Source organism: Fulmarus glacialis, unplaced genomic scaffold (assembly GCF_000690835.1).
Source record: "Fulmarus glacialis isolate BGI_N327 unplaced genomic scaffold, ASM69083v1 scaffold16131, whole genome shotgun sequence".
Classification (NCBI taxonomy): Eukaryota; Metazoa; Chordata; class Aves; order Procellariiformes; family Procellariidae; genus Fulmarus; species Fulmarus glacialis.
Genome location: NW_009193550.1, coordinates 6,685 through 29,673, shown reverse-complemented (window position 1 = coordinate 29,673; position 22,989 = coordinate 6,685). Strand labels below are relative to the sequence as shown.

Genomic DNA, 22,989 nt, shown 5'->3' with positions numbered 1-22,989 from the left:
TGGGTCTCAGTATCCCTCTCAAGCATATATCAGTCCAAAATTGGTTGTGGGTTTTTTGGTTTTGTTTTTTTTTTTTTTCATTCCAGAGCTCCATTATTGTTTAAAGTCATCTGTGTTTAAGCACTCCCAGAAGCATTTCAAATTCATATAGAGAGATTTAGTAGTTGAGTCCCTATGGGGACAATTTCCTTTGGTTTGCTTCAGGCAGGGGTTATCAAGAAAAGCAAACTTCTGTTGTTTTTTTGCAATTCTTTACTGTGGCCTCTAACCCAGCGTATGAGACCCCAGCTTTCACTGGAGAGGAGTGATTTATCAGCAGATGACTTGGTACTTTGTAGATGCTGGGATTTCTCTCCAGAAATCTCCACTTATTCCCATCGTATTACCGCATGCCCTGATGCTAATCTGTGCATACCAGTGCAGCTCCTCTTTCCGTGTCTGACGTAGCCATAAATGGAGTTCTTCAAGTTGTCAGAGAAATTCCTGCATCTCACAATGGCTTTTAGCTTAAAACTACCCTTGATAAAGTACTGGCAAATGTATATTGGAGAAGGGCCTTTTGCAGGGGGATGGCTAAGGTCATCTAATAGGTGTCTCCTATTGATGGTTTCTGCGGTTTACCTTTCATTGCCAGTGGATGGGGTTAGGACCACACTTGTTACTCAGGCAGAGCTCCCATTGAACTTCAAAGGAAGATGCGTGTGCGGGATTAATCCTGCTCTTTCCCAGCTAGTCCTTTCTTTTTCTCTTTTCCAAGGAAGCTTAGTTAACTTCAGGAACGTAGCATATTGTGCATGATTAGCTTGGCTTGTGAATTCTGCGTGCTATTCTGAGCAGAGTTACGGTCCCTTTTCCCACTGTGTGATAAATAGTGCAAAACAGAATACGAACCTAGCCCAGGGTAGTGGTACAGATGCAGACTGATTTGCAGGGGCAGTGGATCACACTCCTTTGTCCCGGAGGGCTTATTTTTGAGCATGTAGATGACAGTTTCCCCTTTTCCCCTGGTACATTATCCCCACACTCACACCTCTGCTCCAGCATCATCAGAGTGGCAAAAAAGTATTCCAACCTTACATCCAGTACCTTTATATGAATTGTCTGTTTGACTGCAGGGCAGTCACCCGAATAAAAATGACTTACCTGCGGAAAAGTTCACAGACTAAGGTTCAAACTCTTGGCTGTTGATTTTTTTTTTTTTTTTCCTTTTGCTTTTTTATTTTTCTCTGAAAAGTATTAAGTAAAACACATAATAATTTAGCACTCGGGCCGTTTTGTGGAGATATTGCGGAGGGGGGGGGTTGGTATATCAAAGCAGTGGGTGGTAGTTTCCCACAGTTTACATGTAACCCCCTATGGTATATCTGGCTTTGGTGATACAGGCATGTAAGTCCAGCTTTCCTCTCATGTGTTGTTTCTTGTTTGTCGGCTTAAGTCTGACCCGCTAATGTTATTCTGTCACTTACTTATTTTTTTAACTAACCAGTTCCAGTTTCTGTGAAAATAAGCTCTCCATGGAAGACAACCCTCAACGTCTGTCGGGATCTGAGTGAGGGTTTTTTGCAGTGATGTGAAGGTAGAGGTGGGAGAGCACAGAGCTATAGCAGCTACCAGCCACACTGTGGGTCACCTAATAGCACAAGTTCACACAGTTCTTGGCCAGCAAAAATCCCTCTTATTGGGGATGATTGTTTTTTGTGAACCAGATCAAGTGGTCATTTGGCATATAATGTCACGTGTTGTTGAGTAGATGCCTGCTAGTTTGTATGGCGTGTAATATGATGAGTTACGTGAAGCCCTTGCTAAACCTTTCAGATACTTTCAGACTGCTTAGGTTGGCTCACTTGGAAGAGAACGGATTTTGGGTTAGAGCATCTCCTTTGGCTTTTTGAATTAAGGGGCTGAATCCCCATAGCTCCTCTGATGTGAAACCATTATGGATCTGTGCGGCCAAAAGTTGTCCTTGGTTGTACAGCTGGCAGAAGACCTGACCTACAGTCCAGCCGACACAACGTGCTGTAATGCATAGTGTTGGCTGTTGTGACCACGCTCCGTGCTGCGTGGTGGCCACTTGACGTGGGACTCTCCTGCACCACGTGTGTGTTATTAGAGGGGAATCATTCCGTGTAAGGGCTGCAAAAAGAAATAAACACGGTAAAAGTTGTGGGAAGCATAAGCACTGCTCTTTGGCTTGCTTCTCTTGGATGCACACTTTTTTTTTGCATGTTATCAAAAAGGCTGGAAGAGCCGACGGTGAAGTTCTGCTGTGTCTTGACCAAAGGGTGATGGAGGGACTTCTTGTTTGGGGGAAGACTGATGTTTCTTTTCCTTCTAGCTCTCTAGCTCTCAGTCTGTCTTCTCTCTTCCTTCCCCCCAGTCAAGAAACTCATTCCCAAAGAATAAGTGAATTATTTTTGAAATGCTTTTAAGGGAAGCTCGGAGTGTTCGAACCAAGATCAGATAATAACTTGTCTAAAGTGGCGTGGCAAGGGCACGTGTGTTTGGGGGTGCTGGGGAGGGAGCGGTGGGGTCGGAGCCGTCCTGAGGCAGGATGGTGAGCAGGAGAGCGCTGGCAGACCTTGAACGGCAGTGGCGCTATCGGGGGCCGCCGTGGTATCACTACTTTATTTTAATGTGATTCCTTTTACTTGATGTTAATGCAAATTGTTCCTTACTTAAAGTAATAAAAGGAAATGAAGACACATTCTAAAATGAAACCTGACTCTAATCCATTCATCATCTAATACCAGCCTCTTTATCTTTGCTGGTACCTAATCTGGTTAAATGTCCCTGTTGTAGGATTTTAGTGAAAATCCTCTATGGGGAATAGGGTTTTTTGCAATTGGATTACTCGCAGTAAATGGTCCAGCAGTTCGCTTGTTTCAGCTTAATTTTTTCTTTGTGATCTTGTAAGGGTAAGTTACAGTTCAGCCTGCCTTTTCCTTTCATTCATTCACTCCTTTTTTTTTTTTATTGTTGTTGTTAAGAAAAAGATCTTTTTTTTTTTTTTCCCTCCCCAGAGCTAGGAGTGTGACAGGGAAAACCTCATGATATCTGCGTGATTATTCCCCCCACAAGAGTGTTAATTTCAATGGCTTTATCTGTGGTTTTGCCATTATTTATATAACTGAATATTTTAGTAGCCTAATTCATCAGTATCCAGTTTCCATTTATTAGCGCTCTCTGATGAATTGATAATTAATCAGCTCTTCTAAAAAATATATATATATAAAATATGCAGGTGATAGCTTGTCAGCTTAATGCTTGCTGATGAAGGGAATACTCTAGCACTACAAAGGCTTTTTATCTGGAGTATTTGCAATGAACAGTAAAATGCAGAACTGAAAGTGAGGACAGGAAGGGGAAAGGAAAAGACCTACAGGTCAGTGAGTATTTGGGTCTCGTGCTAATTAAATGGGGGACTCTGTCAGCCCCTCACTGAGGAGTCTGCCTGCATCTTGGAGGTGAAGCACAAGATGATAAAATAAAAAGGAAAAATTATAAAGAATCGCTGTTGCTCCATACAGGAGCATGACAGGTCAGAAAGATTAAAGAAACTCAAGAGCAGAGAAAGTGTGTGAGGAGGTTTTAAGCAAGAGGGTGGGAAAACTGCAAGGGTGACGCCAAGAAGGGATCTGGAAAAGTCTGAGGACCATGTTGAAATCCTGGGTACTCAGGTTTCTGTATGTCGTGCCTCGTGCTGCAGTGGGGAGTACCTGGCACTCCTCTAACGCCACTGACCTTTTTTCTCTTGACAGTCTAACAAAGTGCCAGTTGTGCAGCACCCACACCATGTACACCCTCTTACGCCGCTTATCACGTACAGCAACGAGCACTTCACACCGGGAAACCCTCCTCCACACTTACCAGCCGACGTAGATCCCAAAACAGGTAGGTGGGAAATAGTTCGGGTTTTTTTGGGTGGGTGGGTGGATCTTTCCATTTTGCGTATTAGGGGGAAGGAGTGTGGGAGGAAGGATTTCCCATGTTGGAGCACCAAAGGGGGCATGTAAAATGTCAAACGCATGCAAGAACCCAGACAAAATAGTTTCTTTTTAAGCCAATTAGGCTTCAGAAGGAAACCTACTGGGTGAATTTTCATAAAGCTTCTTCAGGGTGACACCAGAGTTGCATGTGTGGGGTCGTTTGCAGCTGTGTTTCATTGCAAGCATGATACCCCACCTAGTAGTTCGATCTACCAAGTGCTTGGTTTGCATGCACGACCCAGAGAGTTAAACATGTACGTTCTGTGATCTGCACTTACAAAATTGCAGCTGGAATTTTAAAGGTGGTGGGTCATGACCTGTTTCAAAATGAATCTCTTTTAATTCCCCAAATCCCATTGTTTCTGTGTCAGGAGTTCAGCCATTTTTCTCCTATAATGTTGAATTTTCATCCACTCTAACTACTTAGCTCCAGCTCTACACTTGCAACTCTTTTCCCCAATGTAAGTCTACCCAACTCTCAGTTCAGCCTGAAGGGCAGTCGTCTTGAATATAGAGCACCGCGTAAAACCCTGACCAGATTTATTGGTGTTAGAGAGTAGAATTTACATGTTATTCTAACTTTTTAAGAGTCCCTGTTTAACCTGAGGGCCCAGAGAAGTCAAATAGTGTCAATCTTCTTTCTTTGGGCTGCATTGAGTTCATAGTGACAGTGGTTTTGTTTTTGTTAATCCAAATCCCAGCTAGTTAATTGGAAAGTACATCAGAAACTGAATTCATGTCAAAGGAATGGCTCCGTCAGCCCTAACGTGTGCAGATAATTTATCTAAACTCGAGCCCTTGAATGAGGCTGTGCATTAGCTGGTTTTCACTCCCTGCACTTCAACTGGGGCCCCCTTTTACTTGTGCTTAATGCTAACTTCACATGGCTTAAAAGGAATCCATCTCGCCATCCCTGGGTATTGCAAGTGAATGGCATAGTCAACCTCTCATTTAAATAATGGTAGTACAGGGAATAGCTTTTAAATGGTTATCGTAAAACATATGATTAACGTCTGTAGACTGTTTACTTTTCTTCTGTGAACATTCTTTCAAGTGTGCGAATAGTTCGCTGGATGGTTAAAGCCCAGTTAATCTGTTTGGGTTTTGTAATGGAGAAAAAGCAATGTCTGCATGAAAATGTCACACAAGGAGATTTAATTTAGAGATTAAAAGCTTCCTGAGTGACTTAAAAAAATAGTTTTTAGCCATGAATACAGTACCCCTTCCTTTTAATGCTCTCTGGTTTAATTTTACTTCTGCTGTGTAATTGTGCTCTGCCTTGTTAATTGAAAGACCCAGTCTTGTAACCCTTACTCCTCTGAGTAATTCCTACTTGCTCTTAAGGTAGGGAGTGTTAAGATTTAAGGCTTGTGTATGGAGCTGATTTCTGCTCTCCGAGTAGGAACTGCACCGGTTTCAGAGAGGACGGATGGGCTCTCTGTCCTTCCCTGCACACCTTCAACATCTGCCCCCGTTTTACCAAGCATTTCCAGGGGCTGTCACCTCCACTCCTAGGTTTTGGGAAAGGTTTCCTAGGTTTGCTCAAAAGCAAACGTCATTTGCAATTACAGTGACTTTGTAACTCGTTTTGGAGGTTACTTTGGAATAACGCCATGCTATTGAGTACCCAGTCAACGTATCGGTAGGGCCTGTGCTCTTTTGGTGACTTTGAGACTAAAATAACCATGAAGTTGATACAGGGACCATCTTTCTGTTTAGCGTTTAAGACAGCACCTAGAACAGCGTCACACCAAAACTATAGCTAAGACTCCTAAATTCTCATCCTAAATAACAAAATAATTACCTCTGATTGGAGAGGTGACTGAGGGAGCGAATCACGTCAATTTTTCTGGTTGAATCTCATTTAATAAGATGCCAAGAGGCTCGCTTTATAAAATAAGACTGTGAAACAGCCTTTGGAAACTCAAAGTGAAGCCATGAGTATTGTAATAAAAATGAATATATAGCAATTTAGAAACATATGTGCTTTTTCCTTATATTTTATTTATTTCCATGTCTCAGTACTAACGCTGCTTTATGTTCCTCTTCCATAGGAATTCCAAGGCCTCCACATCCTCCAGATATATCTCCTTATTATCCCTTATCACCAGGCACTGTAGGACAAATCCCCCATCCGCTAGGATGGTTAGTACCACAGTAAGGAGTTCCATTTTTTTAATTTCCTTTTTCTTTTTTGATGTGTAAAATTTATGTTAAAAATCGTGTATGTGTGTGTGTGTGCGCATATGTGTGTGCATTGAGATAAGTCTGTTTGCCAATTGCCACTTCATTGAGTGGTTATGAATTTACCCACCTCACGAAGATTAATTAAAACTTATGCCAGGTCGTGTGGTCCTAAACAAACAGGAGCAGTTGGACACAGCTTTGCATGTCATCTCAACCAGCTGATGGCTCGTGAAACATGAATTTTTAAATCCTTCTGCAGAAACATCCTTTTCTTGTTAATGCCCTTACACTGCACCATGTGGGTTTTTCTCAGATTTGGTTTTCTTGGGGCTCAGAGCAGTTCTCATGGACTCTTTTTTACCAGGGCCATCCTCACTATAAGTGTGCAATTTTAAATTTCATTGGCCTTCCCCATTGAAACCCCTTTCGTTTTTCTTGTGAAACACTAGAGCTTTACATCGGCCAGTGAGCAGCATTCCTGGTCGAGACGTGGCTGGGCAGTTGGCATCTGAGGAATGGAATTTTCTTGCAAACAAGAAAGGGGAATTAGTTTACTTTAAAATTGGCTAAGAAAAAAGCCGTGGAAAGTTAGTTTGGGGTTTTGTTTTCTTTTCAGCTCCTTATATCCCACTTGCAGAGCCTTGTTGGGTATGAGGTTCCCTCCACTAATTGAGTCCTTGTTTTCTTTTTTTTTCTTATGTTGCTGTCTCTGCAATGGGTTTTTAATGCACTTAAGCACTGCATAGCCTTTTTTACAGTATATTTGATTTAAATACTTATAAAATACATTTGTATTGCTGGATACAACGGTTCTCTGCATTATAAATCAAGACTATTACCCTATTTTTCTCACATAACAGGCCTCATCAATTTTGGGGAGATCATATTTCTTTAGAAATTAGTTGCCCAAAGCTAGAAATAGTTTGTTCCTGCTCGAGGTTGTTTGGCCAGCTGTGCTAAAATACCTCTTCACAAGTTTGCCCTCCATAAGGAAGTGGAGCTCACACCCCGTAGGAGAGCAGGGCAGAGCAGGGGGTCCCCACACACACCCAGGTCTCGGGCAGGGAGGAGGATTGGCGTCAAAGGCTTTGGGGGCCTTTCTCAAGCACAGAAGTGTGGATGCAGGAGAGCTGGAGCTCGGACCTCAGCCACAGCAGCTCACTTCTGGCCGCTTTGCAGGCTGCCCTTCCTTGCAGGGTGGTCATGCAACTTGTTTGGGTAGAGGCTCTCCCACCCTGCGGGCGAAGCATGTCCATCAGCTCTCTGCAGAAAGCCGTTTTTCCAGAAGAGCACAGCACGAGCAGAAGAAAAACCCAGAGCGTTGCTCCCTGAAACCTTAAATTCCTCCTCATTTGTGGTGATTTACTTTTTACGTAGGACACCCTGAATGCTGGTAGAATGGATGTCAGCTCCTTTCCTTCTTCTTTCTTGGTTGCAGGGCCTAGCTGCAGTACAGCCGTCTCATGCTCCTCTGTTGCAACTGTTTAGCTCAAGTTTGCACACTAACAGCCTCAGCATTTAAAACAAATATACTCAGCTAATGCCAAAAGTCAGTAACATTAAAGACATGAGAGCGCAGGGAAGAAATTTCTCACTGTCATTGACCTGTGCCTCATTGCTCATCTGTGTCTCAAAGCCTTACATCTTTATGTGTGCAGACACAGGTTTGTCCTCCTTGAACCTCATGTCATGGCTGCCAAGCCACACGAATGTTGCCACATGTGGCCCGTTTCACCAGGCAGGTGCTGATGGCCACCTCTGTCACAGGAAGACTCTGTCATCACCGCTGATTTATAACAAGTCAACACCCATGGCGTACTTGTGTACCCACAGCTCTTACAGCTTCTCCAAGTGGTTTTTGTTGAGGGGTGATACCATCACATTTGCTTTTGCTCTAGGAGAGTAGCATGGCCAACTTTGCAGAAGTAACCCAAGGTTTTTATTTCCCCTCTTGTTGCCACTTGTTCTTCACCATCAACTTTCCAACCCATCTATCCTCAACTGGCCTGCATGTCTCTAGCATAGTAACCCCCCAGAAAGCATCCTGCCCAGTCAGATGATGTAGTTGAAGGACAGATGAAAAGAACTAGCCAGCACAGACAAACCTCAATCAGAAAAAGTTGTGTGTCTTTCATGAGGATGCTGTTTTGCATGTTGCTGTATTTTTTAATTATTGTAATGAGGTGTGATTGTCTATTGGTTACCCACAATACTTCTTGGGGACTCTCCCCCGGTAACTCTTGTCAACACTTGTTAATCTGACAAAAGGCTACAAATTAAGCTCTGTTAATTTAATGTTTTCTCACCGAGATCTAAATACCGAAAGAGGCCCAAAGCGCAACTGAAGTCCTTTGATTCACTGTACTTTATTTTGGTATAAATTTACATTCATTATTGTTTTCCTTTGGATGTGTAGCCCTCAATTAGTGTGATGGCTCCATTAAAGCAAGCGAGACTTCGCCTTTAATTATTACAACAAAACACCTAGTTTCAGCTTGGGGAGAGGGTCTCTATTGACATAAGCAGAGGTTATAAAATTTAATTAGCCATTCCTATCAGATTTATGGCATTCAAATTGTTCTGTGTTTCTTTCCTTTGATCCTTGCTGTACAATCCCCAAGATTTTTGTTCTGATCAAATGAGAATAAAGCTTACTGTGCAGAGAGAAGTTTTTTGTTGATCTTTTTTTTTTAAACCCTTTTGTCTTTCTCTCATTCTCTTTCCCGTCTTTTTTGCCAGGCAAGGTCAGCCAGTGTACCCAATCACGACAGGGGGTTTCCGCCACCCTTACCCAACAGCTCTGACCGTCAATGCTTCCATGTCAAGGTGAGTTCAAATGCTGAGGTCCTGAATTGAGAGCAAATGTAACTCCTCCTGCTGCCCTCTCTAGAGGAGGGCATTTCATCTAGGAAGCGTATTTCTGACAGCACTTCAGTTAAACAGTCATCCTTAGTTTTTTCGTGGGGCAGAGGTGGAGAGGATGAGGGGTACCTTCCCATCTGAGGAGAAGAGGGTGTCCTAGCACTGTCATTGGGCTTTAAGAATTTGGTTTTGAGAGAGAGGTGGAGGAGCAGGAAGTCATCTTTAAAAGCCAAACTAAATGAAAAAGCTGGGAGAATGTGATCTTGAAAAAGCAAGGAGGAGAAGTTTTGCTTTCTCAGTGGCTATCACCCAGAGCAGCGCTCTGTGTGCAAGAGGGGAGTTTCAGGAGGGAGGAGGGCTGCTCTTCAAGCAGAGTTGGGAGGAAGGTTATTGCACTATGTTTTCCCCGACCAAAGCTCCAAATACTGATAGTCAACATAAAAGGGCCTGCCTGACCCTCTAAAGCTTTAGAAGTATATATTTCTCCCCCTCCCTACCTCCAATTAATTCCATCTAATTTTCCAGGGGCTGCTAGTTTTATTTACAAACTGGTTGGCAGCACTATGTTTAAGTAATCACTAATTGCTCCTAATGATAGTTTTATTTTCTGTTCATCTGATTTTCAGTCTGGTTAATTAAATCGGTGGAGGTTTAGACTTTCCTGATGGGCTGAAACAGCTAATCCATTTTGATGATGGCACATAATTAAATTAGCATGCATTACATAGCAAGGTTCCACGTCTCTTCCCTGCTCTGTCCCTTCCTCTCCATCTCTGCAGTTTAATATGTGAAGGTTGGTGTATAGAGGATTTGGTGGCATCATGGCAGTGGCAGAGGGAGGGGGGTGGGGGGCGGGGGGGGGGGGGGGGAACACACCTCATTGAGAAATGGAAACCTGTAACTAGAGCTCATGAGTGAATGGGTAGGGAAATAGTGTGTTGTGTGCTTTAGATAAGTAGAGTAAAAGCAAAAAATGAAAATCTGCCCGAGTTGCTCCAGCAAATAGAGACAACTGGCAAATCAACTTTAAAAAAAAAAAAAAATAGACCCAGCACAGGGGAGAAGAAATCCTGGGTTGGGGAGAGAGCTGTAAATTTAAACAATGGTTCCCTCCCTCCATTTAATCTTTTTTAATATCTATAAAAGACTTGCAGGCATGGTGTGAGGCAAAGTAGAGCTTGATTTAGTTTAATTATTATTAGAGAGGCTAGTCATTGGAGGGAGGGGGGAGATGTGGAAGGGGGGAGGCTATATTCCCAAGATAGGCTTTATGAAAGGTATCTAGTTAAAAAGAGTACACAGCAAATTAAATACATTATTGTGGTAATGGGACGACAGAAGTAGAGGTCTATTATACTTATGGCAGTTACAGGAAATGTAGGCTCCTTGCCCTGTTCTAGCGCATCCTTTGATATTCATTCCATTCAGCAGCAGGGCCAGGACTTCTCAGAATTAAGTGATGGGTCATTATACTTTAAACACCATGGAGAAGCCTAGATTGGCAATTAAACAGCACTTGCTGACACTCGCTTGTGCCACCCTGTGACCCCCTTTAGATTGAGTTGTTGGAGCTCGGGGCCCTCAGCCTGCTAAATTGGTAGCAGGCACTTCTCCTGACGAGGGCTGGCTCTGAAATCTGCCGGCTTCAAAGGGAGCAAGATCATGTATAAACCATAATGTGGGTGCACCGTGGCTCAAAAAATAAGGCAGGAATAGATGAAATGTTACAAGTGCAAGGGGGAAATGAGAGAATAATGACAAATCTAATGCAACTCAAAGCGGAATTGTTGCACAGAAAAATGCATCCCACTGCTTGTGCATAAAATCAAGGCAGGCAGATGACATCCAGTTAACAGAAACATGTCAACAGTGAAGTAAAGTGAGAGTGAGTAAGAGAGAAGCCCCTGAGACAGCCAGGAACAAAAAATTAGTTGTCCTTAACAAGTTAAGACTCATCATTATATTCTGGCTTGGAGCCATAAAAGGAGACAGTGGTGTATAATGAGCTGCTTAGAATTTTTAGGGTGTTTATTGCAATTCATGGAATACTTGTCTAGAGAAAAAAATATGGGGGGATGTCTTAGGTGAAGGTGAGGGGTGTGCATACACACACACAGCCTTTCTTTTTGTCTCTGACATAAGCCCATACGCGCATACATGCTCAGGCGCACACACAGAATGATGAATAGATTTAAGATGTTTATCCTTTGTTTCAGCCCAGAAACTTCTCTCCTGGTTTCCCATACATGGGAACACCCTCTGGGCAGACCGTGCTCAGATACGTAGTTCGACGCACGTTTTCTCATGCCCGCCGTATCAGCTGGAGCGCCTGAGCTCAGCCATGGGACAGCCCTTGTCCTCAGTAGCCAGCGTAGTTGGGCGACGGGGCTGGTGTGCCCGGGGATGCCCACGCTTGCCTGCAGACATGCCGTTCATGGCTGGCCTCCGGGCAGCAGCCCCGCAGGGCCCTGGTACAAGCCTTGAGGTCGCTGTGTTGGCTCTGCCCAAACGTTGAAGTCAGGACAGACCCCCTCACCCCTCCATCCACATTTTTCCAGAGCCTTCCTTTAAAAGTAGTTCCCGTCTTTGCATTATGGTATAGACCTTTGGAGCATATAATGCTTCCCAACCCTGAATATTCCCTAAGCTTAGTAATTATAGTTCATTAGTTAGAGTGTGCTTATGAATAGTTTATAAAAGGTTAATGGGTGACTAATAGTGATTTTCATAAATGGTTTAGACTATTAAGGTAGTGTCTTCAGGTTGTTTTAACCATTTTTTCTCCGCTTGTAGCATCTCCCCACTCACTTTGTATGCATGCAACATGCTTATAACGTCTCTTGATCCTTCATTACCCCTCTATAATATGCCCTTAATGTAAATTGAGACAGAGTTAACTGACTGATGGGCAAACAGTGGACCCGCTATGAAAAAAAACTGCTGTGAGAGGAAATCAGGAAATAATTTAGCAGAATTACACCAGACAAACACTGCACAGCAGTTAAGTGGTGGCAGTGGAAAATACCTTCTGTAATTGAAATTTCAGGGGAAATTCACTTTTGCTGAATGTAATTACTGAAGTTGGAGTGTAGCCAGGAACTTAAAAATTAACACTCTTCCCCGACTCGTGTTGCCATGTGAGTGGATGTGTACATGGAAATAAGTAGGCAGTCAGACTTTGGGCTGAACCCTCACCCAGCCCACTGAAGTCCATGGGATTGTGAGAGCAACTTCGGGTTCTGGAGCATGTTTTTATAGCCCCAAACATAGGAAGGGGTGTGTAAGTCCAGCAGGCAGCCTTGTGTCTTGGAGGGAGAGAGATTCAGTGTGAAATAATGAATGGTCACTGGTAACGAACACAGAACTTCCTTGGGGAAACTGCCACCCTGAAAATAACTACTGAGCTGCAGCTGCCTGTTGATGAAGGCTGCTGTGTCTCTGAAGTTTAGAGCTCAGTGGGTAAAATCTCAGCCCAGCTGAAGTCAATGGAGGCTTCGCCATCCTCCAGGCTTTCACACAACACACGTATGTAGACTTCGCCTCCTCCGCTGCCCTTCCTCCCCATCTGGTCACTCTCTGATGTGCAAATACTTACTAACTTTCTCCTAAATGGTAATTGGGAAAACTTTTTTCCCATAATTAGGGGGGGAAGGTACCTTTTTTGCAGATTTTCTTCACGGTCCTCAATTTTTTATTAGCTGCAGGTACTTAAATCTTCATCAAAAATAAACGAATAAAATAACCCCCTATCTTTTGTTGAATTTGTTTCCTTTGAAAAACCTGATCGTACAACAATCCACCGTGTAGGCAGAGTTCATTTTGCAGTGCGTGTTAATTTTTCACCAGATTCTCATTTGAGAAGCAAGTCTATGACCCAGTTATCATGGCCACATCATGGGATGCTCTTCAGAAGCTTAACAAGCAACACCTTTTGTCCCCCATTAACTCCAGCTGTAATCAGTCTTTTGTGATATTTGGGAGCCCTTCTCCAGTGATGAGTCTAATCTTACTCAGGTCCACTCTCATACCCTTCTGTCCTTGTTTATCACTGCACTCAGCTCTTCCTTGCTGGTATATGCCCACTGCCCTTCCCACTGTGTCCTCACGTCAAACAAGCACAGCTCTTCCTGCCTGCTCTTTGAAGGCAGGCTTTTTGTTGCCATCTTCATCCTTCATTGTCCCGTTGTCACTGGCTCTTGTTCCAGTTTGAACCCTAGCTAGCCCCAGCAGCATAGTCCTCTCTTGAACACTGGGTCTTGCCTAGGACAGTCATTCGATAAGATGTGTATCAACTTTTTATCACTATGCTTATACCACTTTCAGTGAGGTCAGGGTTTTGCCATGGGTTTTATTTTCACCCATGTTTGTAAGTTGTTTTTTTTTAAAAAGCTCTTACTGTCAGTTTTTATTGTTTGCATTGTACTAACGCTGAAGGCCCCAGGCACTATGTGAACACACTTTACTTCTTTTTGTCCGGTCAAAATACATACACACCAAAATAAAGAGAGGGAGAACAGAAGAAAACTATAGAAAGGCGCAGTTTGTGTCTTGCTGATGGTGAGGCAATTCTGTGGCAGAAGTGGGACCAGGCCATCGGTCTCCTTGCAGCCTTGCCATTGTCTTCTGTCCTGACCTACCATGCACCAAAGCATTTCCCCAAATGTGCGTTTCTCTCCCAGCTACTTCTGTCAGAGAGTGGGGAAGGCGTTTTGACAATCCACTTGGAGATTTGTGTCCGTGAGTCTTTAGCAGACGTAGGAATAGCCATTTTGCTGCCCGTTCTCCTCTTCCCTTACCATCATGCCCTCCTCCTTTCCTTCTCTCCATGCCTTTGTTTGTGAGGAGCTGCAATTCTCTACAGTTCGAACAATTTCACATTCTCCCTGTCAGTCCCTGCTCTTCCCACCCCTGCCTTCAAAGACAAAATACTTCTGTCTAATGATCCTGAGTACTACCAGCTGATAGACAAAGATCCTCAGAGCTCGTAGTGGACAGTACCTCTTGTTCATGAAAGTACTACTGTGTCATCTTGTGAATGTAGGGAATGTCTAGGCAGTTTGAGGGGGGGGGTTAAGCTCAGTAATGGAATTTAGAAGGGGGGGTGGGGAGGAAAGAAATCCCATTATATTTCTGATATTTGTACACAATCTACTTATCCATGGTATATTACCCCATTTTAAATCCTGTTTGATAGAAAAAATCACTGTATATTGATGATAGAAGAAATAATTATTTATCCCATTGTTTGTTGTATATTCTTGGGGTATTTTATTTGGACCAAGGTGGTTCAAAATCTGGGATGAGAGTAGGGATTTTCAATAATAAAAAAACCTTGTTGTATGCCAGATCACTTTAGCTTTGGAATCTTGGGAGAAGTTATTTCTGAGCCAAAATTTTAGGCTAGATCCCATTCCCTGGAAACCTGTTGACTTCAGTGGGGGTTTTCTAAGGGAAAGGCAGTCAGTCATAGTGTGCTTTCCTTATTCACTGCAAAACCTTTCTGAGACTGTTGAGAAATAAGTAGTCATCAATCCTGCTTTTGAGAAGTTTGTTCATTTCAGTTAAAAAGTAAAAAGTCTGAATGATTGTGCCATGTTCATGCTGTGGCCCCAACTGAGCAACTAGATTCATGCAGAAGGATTGCACATCCCTCTGAATCCAGTTGCAGGACTGGGACCTGTCCATGTATATGACCATAAATCATAAAGCTGACAACATTTTTTCTCTTTAGAAAGGCTAGACTGTTATTTTGCATGAATTTAAGCCTTCCTAGGTTACCTTAATAGGTCAAAATTCACTTAATTTCACAGTCTTCCCACCTTCTGTTAGAGCAATGTGGCTCAGAGATTTATCAGACACAAATAAATATTTTCTTTTGCTCCATCAACAAAATGTCGCTAATGAGGCATCTATAAGGATTATCAAAAATACATCTAGATTGCATTGGGATTAATATTTTATTTTGCTGTCAATATGCAACAAAAGATGTCATCCCAAATTCACAACATGCTTCAGAACTATAAAAATTGATTCCTTGGTTGCCACAGATAATTTCTTAGCAAAGAAATGGACTGGTGGATTTTCTTGCAGGTAGCTGAAATTCCACTTTCATCCAAGTTCATCCAGTGGAATTTGCCTTATGTTAAAGAAGTTAAAAATCACGATGTCTTATGTCAGTAATGATAATGAAGGGGAAGATTGGCTTTAATGACATTAGAAGAGTCATTATGTTTAATTTATTGCTAATTAATGCTGCCAGCTTTCATATGCTTTGTCTAGCTGTCATGTGCTTGTTATATGCCTTTTTTTTTTTTAATGTGTGTACACATCCCTCCCCATTCATTCATTTTTATTCTGACGATTTACACAGCTTTCTCTCCTCTAGGTTTCCTCCACACATGGTCCCGCCTCACCATAGTTTACATACAACTGGAATCCCTCATCCGGCCATAGTCACACCAACAGTCAAACAGGAATCTTCCCAGAGCGACGTCGGCTCACTCCACAGCTCGTAAGTTCTTGCTTCCTGTGTCTTATTATTAGAACACCCAAAGCGTCATCTGTGCATGTGTGGCTTTTAAAAAGGCTTGGATTTGTAGGAATGTTTTTGCTGTAAAATATTTTTTTAAATTGCTTTTTCTGTTCTGTTCTGTTAATTGATTTGAACATGGTTTAACTACCAAAGTGTGTCAAAATAATGGTAACAATCTTTCAGAGTCATTCTGTGACATAGACAAGTAGTTATTAATTTCATCCATTTTAATAAGGAAGTGGAATTTTCTTGGTCAAGATTCAAGCTTCTTGACCGATTTCCGTGTTACTCAGTGCCCGGTTTGAAGCCGTGAGATACCGGATACGCAACAGGAGACAATAAATCAGAGCATAAATGGCTTGTTCAAAGCTGTAGAGAGGGCTGGTATGAAGTCTAGGTTTGAACCTCTACCTCTGTCCCTAGTGCTTCTGGTGCTTCTTGCCTTTCATTTCACAGGTGAAGCCAGAAAGACAATATTTCAGTTCCCAGTGATGATGGGGTGTAATTATTTCCTCTACCATCATGCTCACAAGCCCTCCCCATGAACCCATTTTCCTGAGTGCCCATGTCCTTCCAAGGTTCTTCTAGGGGTTAAGAAGGTACATGGTGCTATTGCATAAATATGAGATAGGTTTTCTTATAATGCTTTTAAAACTGTTCTCATACAGCAGCCAGAGTGAAGGCCCTAGAGAACCTTCTGGTCCTCTTTCTAGAGGCTAATTTCTGAGGATTAATGCTAGAGGGATTGAGAGGATTAATTTAATAAATTCACAAGAGTTCTCACTGTGAGGTTTATGTCTGTTGTATCTTTACCCTTCAGAAAACATCAGGACTCCAAAAAAGAAGAAGAGAAAAAGAAGCCACACATAAAGAAACCTCTTAATGCATTTATGTTGTATATGAAGGAAATGAGAGCAAAAGTTGTAGCAGAATGCACATTGAAAGAGAGCGCAGCCATCAACCAAATCCTCGGTCGAAGGGTAGGTAACAAGGGAGAAGCACAAGCAGGACTGAAACTCGGTAGGATTCACACCTGCAGAGAAGGGGAGTTGCATCCTTCTGAATCACTGTGTTCTCCTGTTCTTTTGATAATGGATAGGGAAGTAACTAAGCCAAAGGCCTTTTGTTTTTTGTTTTTGCAGACGCTTTCTGCCATTGGGGTCATTCACAAGGAAAAGGGGGAGTTAATTAATAGCAGTGTTATTTCAATATTATTTCCATCACCTGGAGATGGAAAAATCTCAAATTTCTTATTTTGTCCTAGAAACAGGCAGGAAAGTAAATGGGGAAGGAAAAAGCCTTTGGGAAGTACAGTACCAGTATCGGCACCTGTGAGAGCCAGGAGAGGAGAGGGGGTGCCAGTGGGGAAGGGAGGGGGAGACCTTCTGTAAATCTGTAACTGAGATCTGGCTCACGACAAGTAGTTCAGCTTCTGGACCCTCTCCCCTGCTCTTTGTTTTTGTTTAGTTTTCTTAATTCTCCTCTCATCAGGAGACAAAGGGGCTGAGTGAACGTAAATTATAAGTTGTGACTCAGTTGAGTTTACTGGAGTTATAATCTGGAGTTATAAATAAAATATGAATGGTAGCGTGCCAGATCATCTGTTTTTATCTCTTCTTTTATGAAAATCAACTCTCGCTGTATTTATATATAAATAATATACTCTGCTGTTAACGTGCTTAAAAAAAAACGCTTGTGCTTTTTATTTTGTCTTTTTCCTTTTTCTTCACCTCAGTGGCACGCATTATCCAGAGAAGAACAAGCGAAATACTATGAACTAGCAAGAAAGGAACGACAGCTTCATATGCAGCTGTACCCGGGCTGGTCCGCACGGGATAACTATGTAGGTTCCTATGTAGGTGGAAATTTTTTTAGTAGTAGAGCTTGTAGAAATGTATATGTGACCTGCCGAACTACGACCACACATTGCACACAAGCACTACTTGGAAAGCGTGCCTCAGGATCCCAATCTGGTAACAACAACGGACGCTTCCCTCTGCGATACTAAAACTATTGGGGATAATTCCCAGCCCTCCACTTGGAAGAGGCTTCCTGGCTGGGACTAGTAAAAGGTTAGAATTGGGGCATGACAGTAGAGCTCTGTGAAGAAACTCTTGCCTTCACTTTTACCAGCGTCTGGAAACGCTGTTTGGCTTGCTGGTCATTTTAAATTTCATTTTTTAAAACAAAACTAAAAATTCCCCTAGTATGGCTCCTCTCCTTTCCACCAAAAAGATGAATAATTAGTGTCTTGTGCTTATCTGTGTGAGAGTATAGTGGAAAGTGGAAGAATGACTTATCCTGGCTTCAGAGAAGGACTGGCAAAACCAAAAGCGTGACTTGTTTGAAAGTCTTACTCTCAAGTGGGGTTAAATGAATTATTCCACGCTCTACTGTTGTATATTTTGATTATGTTTTGCTTTTTCATGGCCATGTTATCTTCCCCCCTCCCCCCTCATTTTTTAAAAAGTGTTTTGGAGTTTGTGATCAATTCATGGAGTGTGTTTAAGATTGATTTTCCCCTCCACCTTTCAGAAAGCCTGTTTTGTAGCTAGAAGTGGTAGAATTTTCTGTCTGTTAAAAACATAAGGCCAGCGTTGTAACCACTTACTAGTAATATATAACCCCTTCTTCCATGAAGGGTAAGCGGTGCATCTGGTAGTAAGTGTTTGCAAGCCTAAACCCATAAATTCTTGACAGATTTGTGGATTGGTGGGAGCTCTTAACCCTCTTTAATAGGATTATAGCAGCATCTTGATTATTTTTTCTAATTTAAATAAATTTTAATTTAAATAAAAATCACCTAAAACTTTCAAGGTGTCTAACTCTGGAATAAACCATGCTCCCTACCTTCCAGGCAGACCTCCCTGCAGGTCTGGGGACCAGCAGCTGTAAGATTGATGTCAGTTATGTATAGTGTTACACATTTTGTTTTTGTTGAAGTTTGTCTCTTCCGTCATCATCATCATCACTGCCTATTTTACCGTAAATATCCTGTTTTGCCATAAATCACATAAACTGTGTAGTTTGTATATGGCAATGTTTACCTCTATGAGAATCTGTGTTTTTATGTGTACGGATGGGAAGAAGCCAGTTCAGAGTTTGCAACGAAGCCGAGAGCAGCAGCAGCTCTCTATGCTCTTCCACTGCTTCGGCAGTAGAGAATACACATGCTCACTTATTTAGCAAAATGTAGTTAAGGACATTTTTTCAAATCCTTCTGCTCTTTCTTGATCATCATTTCTTTCCGTTGGGCTCTGCCTCGCTTCCTCCTTTGTTCGCCATTGCAGGTGTAGCTGTGCATGCTCCTCAGAGGAGACCTCGTTAAGCCCAATGAGGCACTGCTCCTGCTTAAACACATTTTCCTTTTTCGGCATAGTCTGGTCTGAGACTGTCAGACCGTAGGCTTGAGGTAGTTCCTCAGCACTGTGCAGTATCGTCTTCTTGGGTGTTCAAAAGGGAGTATAGGCTCGACTGAGGTTTCGGGAATGCTCATTCTGCGCAGTGACTGTGCCACCGACAGATGGGCATGTACAAAGCCTTCAGTGTTTAGGACCTTTTACTTTTGTCCTCACCGTGTGAGCACTGAGAAACCCTTTCTTCTCAAGCTAAAAAGGACAGGATGAGAAAGCCGGCGCTTTCCCAGCGGCTTGATGCTGTAGCCCCAAGTGACCTTCAGGGGGAACCTTCCTGCCTGAGGAGAGCGCGGTACCTTTGCATCACACGATCGCATCATCCGCAGGATTTATTTATTTCTCCTCTCCTGGTCCATTCGGAGCTCTCCAAGTTCCCCTCCTCCCTCAGCATTTTGTAGGGTCTCGAGCCCTTCACACATCTAGAAGGGTAGCACGTTTGCACTGCTTGAAACGGTTAAATTGTTAGGCATCTCACATCAGGCGAGGAAGAGGCCAGCTGTAGCCCAGGTCTTCAGAAATAGGAGCAGTACATCAAGAAACGCAGCTTTCAGCCTGCTCTTAAATAAGAGAAGAGGATTCAGGGAATCCCTCGTGGCTTGTAGGTGTCACAAGGCACATTTGCTCTTCCTGAGATCTAATATAAGATGTTAAGCAGCACTGAGTGCTGGACTTAGAAGTATGTAAGGGTCTAGTCATCTCACCTGCTGCTTGTCTAGAAAATTAGTACCAAAGAACTCCACAGTCCTGTCAAAACCCATGTTGGTTTGGCTATGTAGAGGGAGCTGCCAAACGGTTAGCAAGTATTTACATCCACCTTTACTTGCAGCCTAAGAATTTGTATAGTACGGTGATGGAAAATGTTGCAGACCATCTGCTCAAGTCTTAGGAGGACAATTGGAGGCAAAGGCAAAACGGTGTCTTCTGCAGAACACTTGAAAAGCTGCTGCCGTAATTCTTTTCTTAAGTCCGTGTATTAATTTAGCTACGTAATCAAATATCTTCTTGTAGCACAGAAATTGAACAGGGAAGCCAGGTGATTCTTCTCCCTATTTTCTCTGGCAAGGGTGTAAAAGGAGTTAGTGGGACCTCTGTCAGTTCTTTGTTAGGAACGGTTTTCAAAGCTTGTGTTGAAAAGGAACCAGAAATTCCTGGTCCCTGGCTGACATTCCTGTATATCAGCCGTTTTTAACAGATTGCTCCCTAAAGGGTTTATAGTGCTTTAATACCTGCCTTGAAGAGTTTGTAAAGGGCAGGTGACTCCTGACCTCTGTTCTGGCTGGCCCTTGTGTGAAGAAGTTATAAGGTCTCAAATTGGAATAGCCCTTGAATTCCCAAATGTACTGCAAAAATTAAGCAAATTTGCCACAAGGTGCAAATTGTTAATTATGCAAGTGGCCTCCTTGAGGTTAAATAAAAATCAGGCTTACAGTCCTGAGGCAATTGTCTGGTTTCGGTTACGTTGTTGTAAACCTGGAAAAAATTCACCCACTCTCACAGAGTTACTGTCAATCTAGATCAATGTAGATGGAGCAGCCTGAGCCCCTTGTATCTTTATGTGATACGTGGACTTCAAGATACCACGTTTTTCCCTATTTTATTCTCAGGGAGCTTTAGGAGCAATGCTTGTCTATCTTGTCTGCCTGTCATGTTAGGCTGTTGGTTGCTCTAGCAATTGACTCAGAGCAACAACTTTCCATATCCCCCAAAATGACGTCGGAGGTGTCAGAGGTGATTTCTCAGCAGCATCCAGGCAGCAGGATTATGTGCATGTTGTTTAAAAATCCTTTAAAATTGACCGTGCACACAGCTTTTTCCATCACCAGAAGGCTCTCGTGAACAAGACTCTGCTTGTGGCAGCCTGGACAGCAGGGTGGCAGTTTACAACCCTGAGCAAGCAAGGGGGAATGAGTACAGAAGCCCCGTGCCAGAAAGCCAGCTTTTGGGGCAGAAAAATATGACAACAACAACAAATTGAAATCCAACATTTGTGTTGGGGGAATTTTTTACCAATACCTTCCAGGGAACTTATCATAGTGAGCGTCCTCAATGTTATAGTGGATGTCCCAAGCTGAAGCCCAATCTTAACCATTTAGTTGGGAGCCAGACCAGTCTACTGAGAAAGATGTCCGCCACGTGGGAGAGCTTCTTGGCTTCCCCACAGATACGTCCAGCCCTTCAAAAGTGCTGAGATTCCTTCTTCCGAGGCATGTTTGTTCTTTTGACCACAAGGGCCTGCTGGCCTGGTGTCTTTTCACCAACTTCTCTTAGTACCACATCTTCAAAAGCAAGGATCTCTGTGCTGTTCACAGTTGACATTGCTGGCCCGAAAGTCATTGCTTTTAGCATCTGGGGAGCTGTGAAAATTAAATGACTGTCCCCTTGCACTGGCCTTTTTGTGCTGCTCTCCAAACCCTGTAGCTCAGTGCTGGGAAAGCTTTCTTAGAAAATCGCTTTTCTCTTTTGAGCCATGCTTATTACTTTGTAACTCTTCTCCTGGAAAACGATCGTTGGGTTTCCACAGAAGTCGGGCTCCTGGTCATGTCCTCTCCCACACTGCTGGAGGGAAATGGAGAAAGGGCCTTTCTCCCTCCAGTCAGAAACAAATTGCATCATCTTGTGGGACAGTATTTGGGAAAGGGACGCAGTTTAGCAAAACATTACTGGTGATTTTTTTCTTGTGATAAGAGCAAAATGTGAGAAGGGTCTTAGTTATATCTGGATTTTTTTCTCTTCCTGGCTTTGCTTCCTAAGTTGTCAGTGCACTTACAAACCCTGCAGGTTAGGTTTTGCTCGTTACTGTGGCTTCCTCGTCTGCTTTAACGGCTGGTTTTGGGTGCTGAGGAACTCCAGGGGCTCAATCTGACCTCACTCATGGACTCTTCCACCTTGAATCTCCGCCGTTGCCCCTTCTTCCCCTCCCCACCCCAAAGAAACGTGACCAGGAATGATTTTTTTGAAGCAGGAGCATACAAGTGTCAATGTTTCTGTCGTGATGATAATCTTATCTCGAAAGAAGCATCCTGCAAGTCATTCTTCCCCCTCCCTAGCTGCTTATGGCTTTGGTGGTTGTTAGCGTTGAGGGGGGCTGCAGCGAGGCTGTCCAAAAAGGCAGGGGGTGGGCAGGCAGAGCCGTCCCCGGGGTGCGAGCATCCCCTCAGGGCCCCCCAAGCCTCCCTGCACCGGGAGCGAGCTGGCACTGCGCTTCGGTGTCCTCCCCAGGGAGCCTCCCGCACCGGCCGCAGCCCCATCGCTCAGTGCTGTCTTGCAAGGAGACATGTTTTGGGGTTTTTTTAATCCTTCTCATTTGTGTATGTTTCCTGCAGGGAAAGAAGAAGAAGAGGAAAAGGGATAAGCAGCCAGGAGAGACCAATGGTAAGTAAAAATAAGTCTAAATCTCTTGCTTAGTGGAAGTGTGGCAATCCTGGTGTGACGCTCCTAGGTACGGGGGAGGTGGGTACAAGTCTCCTGGCCTCACGGGGAGCCGGTCCCAATATTAGGCAACCTTTTTTTTTTAATGCAATCTAATTATTTACGCATTATTGCCCTTCTAAAACTAGTAATCAAGCCATTGCATGTAAGAGCCTCATGTGACGTTAGCTGAATTTGTACGTAATAATTGCAAAGCCTTTAACTGCAGAGACGTAGTTGTAATGCCTATGCCATCGTTTATAAAGTTGTCTGCTTATTTTGCGCATATGTGTGTGCGTGTACGTACGTATGTATGTGTTTGGTATTAATTTGGGCTGTACCTGTATGTTCTGATGCATGCCTTACAGTGGTAAATCGCACCCATTTTAAATTAAGGAGGTTTGCCATTCTATATAGGAAATTAGAAATACTGCATAGGCAATCTCATAGTCAATTTTGAAGAAGCCCTGACTTAGTTTTTTTGAAGCCTTTGTATAATTTGTTCTTTTTTTTCAGAACACAGCGAATGTTTCCTAAATCCTTGCCTTTCACTTCCTCCGATTACAGGTGCTACCGTCATTTTGAGTCATTTAAAATA

General features: G+C 43.1%; 1 protein-coding gene across 1 annotated transcript in view; it reads left to right on the top strand.

Moving 5' to 3' along the window:
- Positions 1-3,758: 3,758 nt before the first annotated feature.
- TCF7L2 (transcription factor 7-like 2 (T-cell specific, HMG-box)) overlaps positions 3,759-22,989 on the top strand; it is a gene marked incomplete at its 5' end in the record, with an annotated part of 21,035 nt that continues 1,804 nt past the window's right edge. Inside the window, 8 exons of the mRNA XM_009587489.1 lie at positions 3,759-3,891; positions 6,041-6,143; positions 8,913-8,999; positions 15,421-15,546; positions 16,388-16,547; positions 17,303-17,410; positions 22,307-22,355; positions 22,908-22,958. Of these exons, the coding sequence (XP_009585784.1) occupies positions 3,759-3,891; positions 6,041-6,143; positions 8,913-8,999; positions 15,421-15,546; positions 16,388-16,547; positions 17,303-17,410; positions 22,307-22,355; positions 22,908-22,958 (817 nt within the window). The remainder of the gene's footprint in view (positions 3,892-6,040; positions 6,144-8,912; positions 9,000-15,420; positions 15,547-16,387; positions 16,548-17,302; positions 17,411-22,306; positions 22,356-22,907; positions 22,959-22,989) is intronic.